The sequence below is a fragment of the Acinonyx jubatus genome, chromosome D3 (genome assembly GCF_027475565.1).
Source record: "Acinonyx jubatus isolate Ajub_Pintada_27869175 chromosome D3, VMU_Ajub_asm_v1.0, whole genome shotgun sequence".
NCBI classification, from domain to species: Eukaryota; Metazoa; Chordata; class Mammalia; order Carnivora; family Felidae; genus Acinonyx; species Acinonyx jubatus.
In genome coordinates, this window is record NC_069392.1 from 9295644 (window position 1) to 9307877 (window position 12234).

A 12234-nucleotide genomic window follows, 5' to 3' on the forward strand; every position below is an offset into this window, starting at 1 on the left:
TTAAAAGATGATTAACAGTTTATTAAACCCTTCCTTCCCCTTCAAAAATAACTTTTGAGTTGTCATCTTATCTTCCTGAGGAGACATTTGGGGAAACCTTCCCAGAATATCCTTCTCTGACATCTGCGTGTGTCAAAAAACTACCCTCCAAGACTTGGTACCAATGCTGCCTTCTCCACGCAGCCCTTCTTGGCCACCCTCAGTGGGGAAACCAACTCTACTCTCTCCAGTTTCTACCTTGAATTGGATTGCAGTTATGCACAGGTGTAAACTCCCTTAGCTGGCTGAAGCTCCCTGTGGAGGATCTACGTTTGATTCTCTCCCTTCCACCCCTAGCACTATTCGGTGCATATTATACTGAGGGCGGAAACTTACTTGCTGAAAGAACTGTGTGTTTTTGAGGATAGCCGTGAGGCTTGTCTATACAGACGGCTGAATTCCAGTCCCAGTTCTGGCCTTCTCTGCAGGATGCTCTCAACATGCTATGTTTCATGTCTGGGTCTCAGTTACCTCCTCTGTAAAATGAGGAGGCTGGACAATATGGTCCCTGAGCCAACTTCTAACTTTAAAATGCTACGCTCCTGGGGCAGTTAACCTGCACTGAGAGTTGAACTGTAGTGGTAGGGAACAAAGAAGCGTCCAGAACTTAAACGGTGTAGCAGACAGACACAAGGACACAAGATACAGATAAATACTTTATGGAGTGCGTCCATTTCAGTGGGGCTTTTTTCAAGGGAAAACCCAGGGTTTATTTGCTCAAGGGTATTTTCTGAGCTCCTTACAATGCGCCAGGTCTCCTGCTAGGTAAGGGCACAGCAGTGAACAAGCCAGACAAGGTCCCTGCTCTGTGAAAGCTGGAATTCTTCTGGTCACTTGGGGGTGGAGAACAGATTCCTCTACATGTTCACCTTCCTAACTTCTGGGCTTTGCCACGTGATCTTGCCCTTCCCATGCGCATCCCCACCCTCACAATGCCTTCTCTCAGGTCCCCCTCTTTCCTTGGTTAACGTCTCCTCATCCTCCTGGAGACTGCACTTCTCAGGCAGCCCTGGCTGTTATCAGGGCTCTACTTCCCTAGTCACAACGCTGCACACTGCTCCTCTGTAACACCTGTTACAGCTGTGACTGCACATTCATTTGTACGATTATTGGATTCTGTGCCTTCCTTCCTCTCTCTACTGGGAAACCCAGGCCACTGTCTGATTTACTCGTCTAGCTAAGTCCCATAGCACAGTTTACAAAGGGAGGAACAACCCTTGATTTATAATAAAACGAAACAGAACAAAACAAAGCAACAAAAAAACGTGGTACAACTTACCCCTTAGTTCTTTGCCTGTGCTATGCCACCCTACAAACAAGGCCTCTATTGCACTGGGAAACAGGAAGGTGTGGCATGTGTGTGCTTCATACTTAGTGACTGCTATTACCACTGGCCACTGAGCCCTCAACAACACGCTAAATTGAAAATGTGAGACTACTACTATAGCCCAATTGGTAAGAAAGCCAGAGGAAATGGTAAACATCAAGTGCAAGTGATAAATGAGACTTCAGACTTAGATTTCATTTGTGTATAGGAGCCTCAAAGCTAAGCTTTCCTACGCCCCCCCCCCCACCCCCATTCTCTGGCTTTTGGAAGCAAACAATTCATGCTGCTTTTGGAAACTCCACAAGGATTTTGAATCAGCATACTAAGAAGGACGTGGTCTAAGGATGCTGAATCAGCATACTAAGAAGGACGTGGTCTAAGGATGCTGATTCCCATGTGAACAGAGGAAAGTGAAGAAAAATGGAAGGCCCTTCCGTGTGACCCCTTCACCTTTGTAGTGCCCAGGTGTATAAAGTCAAGCACTCAGAATGGCTCATTTTTGGTGGTGGCTGTTTTTAATTCTGGGAAAGGGTGGTAACAGGCTTTGGCAGGGTGAGAAATTAGCTCTACACTCACGTGGTGTCGTCCCAACGCTGCAGGCACTGGCTGTGGAAGCTGTGGTTACATAACGTGGTGAGGATGCCATTCACAGACTCGTCCATGCGCTCCAGACACACCGTGCACTTGGGGAGCTCCGTCAGGTCCATCACGGGGAGGCTGGCACCCTACAGGGAAATACCTCACATAAGCCTGACTCTTCCTCCACAGTCCTAAGAGATCTGTTTTTGACTAACTAGTTTACTTGTTGCTTTCTGACTCCTGGTAGGATGTTTTCAACATTTCTTCTCTGTGCAAGTAGTTTAAATCGGTAAGATTTTCATTCATACAACAAATATTGACTGAGCACCCTTTATACTCATAGCACTGTGGACATGGTGGAGAACAAGCACACAAAGACCCCTGCCCTCATGGAGCTGATACTCTGGAAAGAGAGACTAGCTGCCAAAAGCTTAACAGAGAATCTCAAATGTTACCAGACTCCAAGCTCTACTTCTAAGGGTATGGAACTCTAACAACGTAAGTGAATAAAAGCAGCCAAGTAGAAATAGGACTGACTGATTTTTCCACAGAGTAAATGAAAACGTAGCACTTCCTACTACGTGATAATAGCATCAACAACACTGGTTTATTTATTCATTTGACACACACTTATTGAGTCCTTGCTATGTAGGCCAGACACTGTTCTAAGTTTGGAACAATAGTGAGCAAAGCAGATTCACCAGATCCCAAAGCACAAGGTCAGGCCTTGTCCTCATAGAGCTTAAAATCTGGTAGAGAGGCAAAAGTCAAATTTACGAAAAAGTTAATTACCAGTGGTCATAACTGCTATGTAAGAAAAGTACAGGAATCTATAATAGGGTGTGAAATCGGGGGCATAACGGTCTGTGGTCAAGAAAGGCACCCCACCCCCACCCCCGCCACCGCGATGTCTCCCTTGAGCCCTGCCAGCTGTAAAGTGAGCAGGAATTCTTGAAGCAAAGATGAGACATACATGTAAGGACATGCTGAGAAAAATCACATTAATCTATGGTCCCTGAAGAGTAGCTTTCTATAGGAAATCTCTCAAGAAGCCGTATTCATTTAGAGAAAACAATCTCCTAAACTGAAGCCTTACATAGCACCTGGCACAAAGGAAGCCTGACTTTATCATCAGTCAATTTTTATTTTACCTAACCTAATGATAGAACAATCAAACCTGAATTTCTTTCTATCAAGCTGATTTCAAGGTAAAAAGACCTTTAGGTCTCCTTTAAAAGAAAGGAAATCTTAAAAATATAACAGAGTTGAATCTACTTTCTTTAGAAGATGATTTAAGTGAGCTGAGCACATTTTGTAGGAAGAGGTCCCACAGACGATGGCAAACCAGAGCAATTACAAACTGTTACCTAAACAGAGTTAAGGATCAGGACAGGGATTAAGGGTTGATATTTGAAGAAAAACACTTTAGAACATTCCTATCACCCTAAAAAGAAACCTTGTACTCATTGCAATCACTCTTCATTCCTCTCTTTCCCCATATATATCTATACCTATATCCATATCTATATATCTATACATGTATATATGTTATGTACATTCTCATATATATATATTCTTGTATAGAACATATATGCAAAATATAAGAATGATGCACACTTACATCTTCAGATTTTAGTACTTCAGCCCTTTCCACATACACCAACTGGCAAACATCATCTTCTATCGAGTTGAACTGGCGGCCGTTGCACGCCATATAAAAACTATCTGCGTCGGCCTAGGTATACCAATGGAGAAAAGGAAAAAATTAAGAGAGATATCCTGAAAACATGCTTTTATTCAAGATGCATAGCTTCAATTATTCTCTTCATCAGCGTTTAAAATTTATACTTAGGAGAGAAAGCAACTGTCAAAAGTACCATCTACGGAAGCAGGAAGCAGGTTCATAGGTGAGTCAAACTGTGTAAGTCAATATCCCGCATCTCTACAATGTTTCCTGATACATCACAATCTCACTTAAACCAGCAGAAGCTGCTGAAGTGCAAAAGCTGACAGCCAGTATGACTTTAATATTCAACCAACAACAGTCATCATTTCCCTTGATATCAGTATTTTTTTCCTCAAGTCAAGACTTTCTCAGCAGCTAAAAGCAAACACTTATTTTTGCAAAACTTAGAACTCAATCATAACTGATCGATTGTTAGCAAAGAGTTCTTTTTAAAAAAACATCAGCATCTATGTTAGGGAGAGTAAAGGACCACAGGTACTGGTATGGAGGAAAAAGCCAACTCCTTCTCTTCAATAAGCCAATAATACATCATAGATAAGGATCCCATTGGGAGGTTTTAAACAACCTAGTGTATAATATTAAAAGCAAAACCTTTGACCAAAATCAAGAGGTTTAAGATGAACCAGTCTTTAAAATACAAATGGTCTTATTCCTTGAGGCGGAAGATAGACTCAGGGGAAACAGTCCCCTGTAGGTAAGGCTGCAAAGGCACCTGTGCATTTGTGAATATGAACACAAGTAAACCAAACCTTCTAGTGTAGCCTTAACAGAAAATAACAAAGACATAATTTCCGTTTTTAAACACAGCAATTTTTAGAGGCATCTGAAAGGCCGAGGTTTGTCTAGATCTTACTCCCACACAGGCATTAACCCAAACACAGGAAGTTGTGTGCTTTGGCCCTACCAATGTAGACAAGTGCGCAGGGCGGGGGAGTTGTCCTACAAAAGGAAATGCCACTTTGTCAGCCTCTAGGATGAGATTCAAGTCTGTACCAGGCAAGAGTCTTGCCTGTCTACCTTCATAGGATTCTGAACCTTATAGCAAAAGATTGCAAGCTTCTTGGCACCTTTTAATTTCACTCCAATGATGTAACTCAAGTGTGGATTCTTGATTATTTATGTTTTCTTAATATGACCAAATGAACTAAGCAGCTGAGGAAGGATAATCAATTCTGAACACAGATTTTGATTTTTTTTTTTTTTTTGGAGGGCGGGAGTGGGAGCTTCCTTTTCAGGAAACAACTGTATTGGGTACAGTGCATTTTAACTTCAAAAAAAAAAAAAATATTTTTTTTAAAGGCTCTGAGCTGTCAGCACAGAGCCAAATGTGGGGCCTGAACTCACGACCCGTGAGATCATGACCTGAGCCCAAGTCAGATGCTTAACCGACTGAGCCACCGGGTGCCCCTAACTTCAAAATGTTAAGAGCCGGTTCTTGGACAATAAATCTCTTAACTACTAAGAGGCAACCTAAAATGGCTTCCCCCGTTCTTCAAGAGCAACGTCTTTTTCTTCAAATGCTTTGGATGAGTAAGCAGCACAGTGAGCAATTGGATTTGTGTACTGAGGGAAGTGACCACTGAAAGTGAGGGCCACAGGTCAGCTTTCCAGGGCCTCAAGCACCACCAGGAGCTGGCTACACGTGTGCCAGCTGAGGAAAGGCAGACTCCTCCTCAGACCTCCAGCTCTGTGAATGCTTGCTACGTGACCGAGCTTTCTCAGAGGAAGGGTCAGTTTGTGAGCATGTGACAAAATCTACTTAACACCAGACAAGCGATTCTTTTCTTGAGGGAGTTGTGTATCCATGACAAGGAAATATATGTTTTGAACACATAGATCTCTTTCTTTAAAATCTCGGTATTGGAAATGTAGCTTCGCTCGTTTGAATATTCACTAAGCACCCAGCATGTGCCAGGCACGGTGCTATGTGCTAGGACCAGAGTAAAGAACAAAATACACATGGTTCCTACTTCAGCCCACCGCTGAAATGCACAAAACAAAAGCCTGAAACTAACTGCAAAAAACACAGAAGAAACAGCTCTTTTATTTAAAATGCTTGCATTGTATAGAGCCCAACATTTTTAAGAAGCCCAGTTTGGGTTTGTTGATTTTTTTTTTTTTTTTGAGTCCTTTGTTCTAATTGTTCTGTTCCCAGGATAAACTTTGAAAAAGAAAAACCCATTATGATCAAGGTTCCTTTACTGTCACAGTGATCAAAACTATAGTGTGGAAAATATATTTTTGCTTCTCAAAAGATGGGTCTCCTAGGCTGTCCCAAGCATGCAAATGAAAGTGAGCCAACACACTCTACAGAGAGCTTCTCTCTCCTTTTCGGTCTTCAGGCACTACAAAACTTGACCCCCTCCAGCCTTCCTGTGTTCTGATGAATTACAAATTCCTTACCCGAAGACTAAGTTTTCTGACGGTCACGGTACAACCACGTAAACGTTATCACTCTAGAACTACAGCATAACGCTGAGGCCAAAAGAAGTTCAAGAGCTTATAGGAGATACAGAGAATTACTCTTTTTAAAAATTCTCTGGTGAAAAAAACCCCAAAAATTCTCTGGTGAGAAAAAGAAAGGAATAAGAATACAGTTAGCTTCCCAGGCTACAGAGTCTGGCTGTCTGTGTTTGAAATCTAACTCCTGACACTTAATTGGCTTTGGGCAAGTGACTTATCCATGTGTGTTTCCTCAATTATAAAAGATGAAACTAACAACACCTAGCTCATAGCATTGTTGAGAGGACAAGGAGCTAATATGTGAAAACCACTTATGTGGCCTGGCATCTAGTAAGTGCTTAATAGTTTTTACCTTTTGACTGTTTTTTCGCTAGGGCCCAGTATTAATTTAACAACTTCAAGTCTTATACCAGGAAAGTGTTTTTAGAACTCAGAAAATCCCTGAAAGGATGAGCCTCAGACCCTAAGATCCAACATCAGCAATAAACAGTACAACTCATGATTCTCAGATCAAGGGTACTATCTCCATGGGGAAGGGCCACCACACTGTTTCATTTGTCTCAGAACTAATAACCGTGAACTTGGGCCACCAAATCTGGTTAAAAGACAGGTGGAGAGACTGCAGAAGTACAAAGAAATCCATTAACAGTAGTTTCCACAGCATTACCTGCACACCACAAAGGGGTGGCCCTTGCTATAGTTTGTGGGTTTATCAGACTTCAGACTATTTAAAAGGTCTAATAAAGCTCTTAAACGTTCTTCCCCAATCGGTGACTTTTCCTGTGTTACTTGCCGATCTCCCTCAATTGTTAAGTAGGAGCTATAACTAAAATATTGCCATTACAATTTCTTACCAACAGTGACTATCTCCCTTTCCCCACACTTTCATCCAGTCCTACTGGAAGAAGCATATGCCCTAGGATTAAAGTGAGGCCTCAAATCTCAGTTCAGTCACTGGGGGCAATCTACTAACTTCTCTCTGCAGTCAGTTTCGTTTGTCAAACAAGGATAATAACAGTACTTATCTACTTCACAGGGCTGTAGTGAGGACTACAGGAGATAATACACGTTAAGCACTTGGTGCAACGAGTGGTGTAGAATTAAGCAGTCAGTAAGACTGCACATTATCACATTATCCTTCGTATTACATGTGCTACCAGATTTAAAAGGTACCACTTGCTCACTGTTTGCAAAGCTCCTCAGTGACCATAGAAGGTCTCCCGACAGTCAGTGAACACAGCTGTTTAAGTGCTTTTCCATTTTCACTGTCACCTTGTGAAGTCTAAGTCTGCATGCAGGAAGGTTCATTATTTTAAATGTCTCACTTCGATGGTGGGGTATTCTGTAAAGGTTAAAGGTAACAATCACGTACCCTCTTGTACACAGAGTGCTACACTAAGGGTTCTCTTTCTGTGGCCCACAGAACAGGCCCAAACATAATGCAGCCCTCACTTCTCTTAATTTCCTCCCCATGGCCAACGAATGACTGCTACTGCCGTCAACTCTGGATTTCTGCAATGAGGAAGGAGAGGACAAGTGGGCTTCGTGTCACGGCTCCCTTTCACCCACAGATCTTGGTAACTGGTCAGAGGCAATGGCAAATGATCAAAAGGCACACCCACTCTTTGTCAATCTGTAAGCCAGAACTGTTGATCTGGGGCAAATTCAAGAAGGCTGTTTCCTAATGAGGTGAGAAAGAAGTAACTTTTGACAGAGCTGCATTTCTAAACCTAATGAATGGACAAATGTAACAGCCATTAAAAATAACAACAACAAATTAAAACCTATGGATAGGATGGCACTTAAATAACTTGGATAATACCTAAAGCTTATCTTATTTTCATATTCATACAAATATGAATGCATACGCTTCACAATGAACATATAAAACCAAGAGAATATTTTCCCAACACCTTTATAACTATGGCCCCCGGAAAATGTTGCTGAATGCAACAAATGAAATCTGTAATAATGTGCAAGTACTTTTCAAAACAAAAAATATCACCATCCTTTCACTGCTTCTCTCTGTGGCAGTGATTTTCAAGCAGAACTCTAAAGCATCTTTGATACTTCAAGGAACATCCCCAAATATGTCACCAACATAAATATAAAATGGATTTTATTTTCTAAAATGTGCCAAATAATTTTTAAAAGGGGAATGAAAAAAGCAGGGGCACAGTGTCATAGTGGCAAATAAGAATATGGTATCAGTTTCAAAAAGTTTGGGATCTACTGCTCTACTGGAATAGTTACTACTGGATAAATAAAATACAACCCTAGATTTCATACCCAATCCGCTCTATAAAAAATTATGGGTATGAATTAGCATTGTGTGTCTGCTAATGAATTTAGAAGGGTTTCTAGAATGACAACAATACCCTCAAAGATAGGTATATATCAAGAGTCTTAAGTGCAAAATGCTGTAAATCACACACGGCTAGTATCACACAGTTTCAAAAACACAGTTTCTGTGGCAAAGAGATTTTTAATATCTTAACTTTTACCTGTGCACTAAACTTTATCAGCACCATATATTGATTTGGAGTAGAGTCTCTGATGATTTTCATTTGTTCAATTACTTCATTAAATGGGGCGACAAACTTCATAAGGTCATGACTGGTCATTGTAGCAGGGACTGTGAGAATACACAGCATGGCACTGCGCCTCACATCTTCTTTTAAGGAGGTCATCTTACTAATAAGACAATAATTAGACTGTCTTGAATAGATGAGGTATGGTTAGTTCAGACAACACTAATTAGACAACTTTTATGTCCAAGAAAATAGAAAAAAATAAACCTTGTATTAGTTCACAGATCAATTTAAACAGAGTGTTATAATACCTGAAAACACACGACCTGGGTAAAAGCAGAATCCCTTCAACATACCTGCAATAGAGCTTACGGTAAGCTTTGAAATGGCCTATATTACATCCACCACTGAAATTTTTAGTCTTCAGTTAAAAGCTTGTTACGCTTATAAATCTGCAGTTTGTGTTTTATTCTCATTAGCTTTTCAACAATAATCTCTCATTAGGTAACTTAGAAGCACAACTCTGTTTTTCTTTTCTTCTTCATTTTTAAATTTTAAAATCACTATTCTGGAAGTTAAAGAGAACTGCCCCCACGAAGGAAGAGAGGTGGCCAGAGTAAGTTTCAATCTACAAGCTAATGGGCAACTCCAACTATGGACTTCTCTCAAGGGGTTTAGAAGAGAAGAGAGTTCTAAATGTAAGAAAGAATTCAGAACTAGGAAGACGTGACTCTGAAGATTACAGAAAGTGTTGTTGGGTAGGAAGAGCTGGAAGAGAGGAAAAGAAAAAAACCTCCTGCAATGCAATTTGCTTCTGAAATGCTGCAAATTCACTTCAACAGCTGTGCTCCAAAATGGTGACCCGAGTGTCCACTGTCTCCCAGTGGGGACCTAGCAAACACGTTAGGACAAGGACAGGCTTTAAAGAGATCAGCTACCAATTATCCAAGGGGCTGATAACCCAGATTATTGATTATCTAGCCAAATGCTTCCTTTCCTTTGGCTTGTTATATGTTTTGTTTGGACCACAAAAAAAGGGTAAAAAGAGATGATGACATTGTAATCCATTAACTGACTTATCAACTTCTTTAGTAAAGATTTGGTGGGGATAGGAGGGCACAATGATGTTATGAATCATTTATAATTTTTCTTCCTCTTTTTATCTTTCTTTCTTTCAGTTTTCCAATCATCTTGCATGCCTACCTTCTCAGGGAATATTTTCTTAAGTATTTTCTCAAGTGTATCTGCATATTTCTTCTATGAGAAGAAACTATGACCCAATCTATATGATTAACCAAATATAAAACATCTAAGAATTCTCTAATACACAATATATGAAAGTACTATGCTTTTGAACCTTAAAATATCCACTTCCCTTCAGGGCAAGACATTTTTCACTGCCCTAAGACAAAAAACAGACCAACTCAAAAGGAAAAGGTTTTTTCTTACTTTGTCTTGTATAGATGCATAATACCATGAACTATTTCAACTGATGGGTTTCCACTAAAGAACGAAATCTGGTCTGGAAGCTGTTTGGATGGAGAATCGGGAGCAGCGTTTATGCATTCTATACTTTGATCTTTACTTCTCTGTGCAGTGAGAGATGCTTCTGAAGACTTCCTTTCTTCCATTGTGGCTTTCAGCTCATCTTTCACAAATCAAAAATTAGCAGATTATAAACTGATAGGAAATAGGTGGAAGGATTCTAATTAGGTTAAAATTTTGAGTCAGAAAAATAAACTTGGACAGAGAAACTGTAATGAATTGCGGTAAGAAATGTATTTACACCACAGTCAAGTTTGGGGGATCGCCTAAACTTAAAAGCACTCTTTATCCCATAAAAATTTCATTGACACCCACTGAAACTTAAGGACGGCTCTTACACTTGGCAGCACCGTAATAAAAGCAGGCGTCTTCCATCATGTGCTCCTAAGTGGGACATTCAGGGCTATTAATTTTGAAAACCAAACCTACCAGTTCTGACCATCTTCATACTGGAGACGTAGCATACATCCAGGCTCTGGGTTGGAGGGAGCTGAAAGGGCGTGTGCGGGGGGCGGGAGACACAACATGCTTATCTAGATTCGTTCGTGATCTGCCACTAACCTAGATGGCAAGTAGCTCTCCTCACCGAATAAAGCTGTCAACCCATGTTGTTAGTATTAATTTAGGAGAAATATTTGGAGAGGCTAAAATCTGGCTTGACAACCTCAAGTAAGGCACACAGGTAGTGAAAGATAAAAGTATGCTAGAGGTCAAAATCATGGGCTCATTGAATGACATGTATAAAACAGGCAACCATGAGCTTATGTTACATGAGTTTAGGGTTTTAGAAAGCATACCTGGGTTGGACTTCATGGTCTCAATGATCATATCTGTCATTTCTCGACGACCAAGATGCTGATGTATGATTGCTGCTTTTTCCCCTGGTGACTTCCCTTCTAAAGAGGCTACAGCTGAAGCTAGTGTCTTCTTTTTGATCTCCTCATCAGACATTTCCCCGGCTAAAGAACACATGAATGATTAATATCCGATAATAAAACAAGCTCTTCTCCACTTTCAATGTATCCATCAAAAACCTTCCTTTTCCTCTCTGCTGCCCTCCCCCAAGATATTCAGATGCCTTTGTGGTGTCCATCCCACTCACCTCTGGGGCTCCTTAGTGCCCAGCAGACAGTCAATAAACTCCCAGTGCAATAAATTGAGAAATGCAGGGTTGTCATAGTGAAATCATGCACTTTAAAGCATATCAACAAGAACAGGAGCTTTAGAGAGTTCAAGAGTGATTATGCCAAGACAAACCAACACTTTCAGTAATCTCCGGTAAAGTGAAACTGTGTTGAGCTCCAAATGAAGGTATCAAGTCCATTAATAAACAAAAATTTCAAAAACCTTTAGCAGTAGTCTTCTTAAACACCCTAAGTTAGCCTCATGCCATGCATCATACCATGAAAATCTGTGATCACGGTCTTAAATCAATGAAACACACAAAAATGGGAAAGGAGCTTGGGAGACTCGATTGAAATATCCTTAATACAAGTTCTATCAGAGTAGGAGCCAGGCCTGTTTAGCCCACCGCTGTATCCCCAGCACTTACACGACAGTGCCTAGCACACAGTGCAAGCTCTTTAAAGTTTTGTTGAATCAATGAATAACCCATTTAGAGATGTATATGTGCCTAATATCAATTAAGCTGACTTTCAGAACTCAGAGAGATCACTTGTAGTCTTTGAAAGGTGCTTGTAACCCATTAAATCCTATTCAATTTTTAAATTGCAGCTCCAAAATTCACACACTCAAGTTAGTTTCCAAGGACACCATATCTACCTGCCCTATGTCCCCTCCTCAAACCAAAGAGATCCTCGTGTAATACCTTTCCAAACTCTTCCTTTCCTTCACAGCTGTTTTCCCACTTGTAATTCTACAATTACTTAATAATAATTCTGCAGTACTATAATTCTGCAATTATTTAATTCATCTCTCCCCATTGAGCTGCCGGAGCCATTACAGCAGGGACCATGTCTGATTCTGCAAACAACTAAAGTTCC

At 40.7% G+C, this 12234-nt stretch overlaps 1 protein-coding gene across 1 annotated transcript in view; it reads right to left on the reverse strand.

The window, feature by feature from the left end:
• Nucleotides 1–12234, reverse strand: part of BRAP (BRCA1 associated protein) — a 28727-nt gene that overhangs the window by 15644 nt on the left and 849 nt on the right. Inside the window, exons 2-6 of the mRNA XM_027044300.2 lie at nucleotides 11029–11190; nucleotides 10136–10334; nucleotides 8660–8849; nucleotides 3567–3680; nucleotides 1943–2091 (exon numbers count right to left, since the gene is read on the reverse strand). Of these exons, the coding sequence (XP_026900101.1) occupies nucleotides 1943–2091; nucleotides 3567–3680; nucleotides 8660–8849; nucleotides 10136–10334; nucleotides 11029–11190 (814 nt within the window). The remainder of the gene's footprint in view (nucleotides 1–1942; nucleotides 2092–3566; nucleotides 3681–8659; nucleotides 8850–10135; nucleotides 10335–11028; nucleotides 11191–12234) is intronic.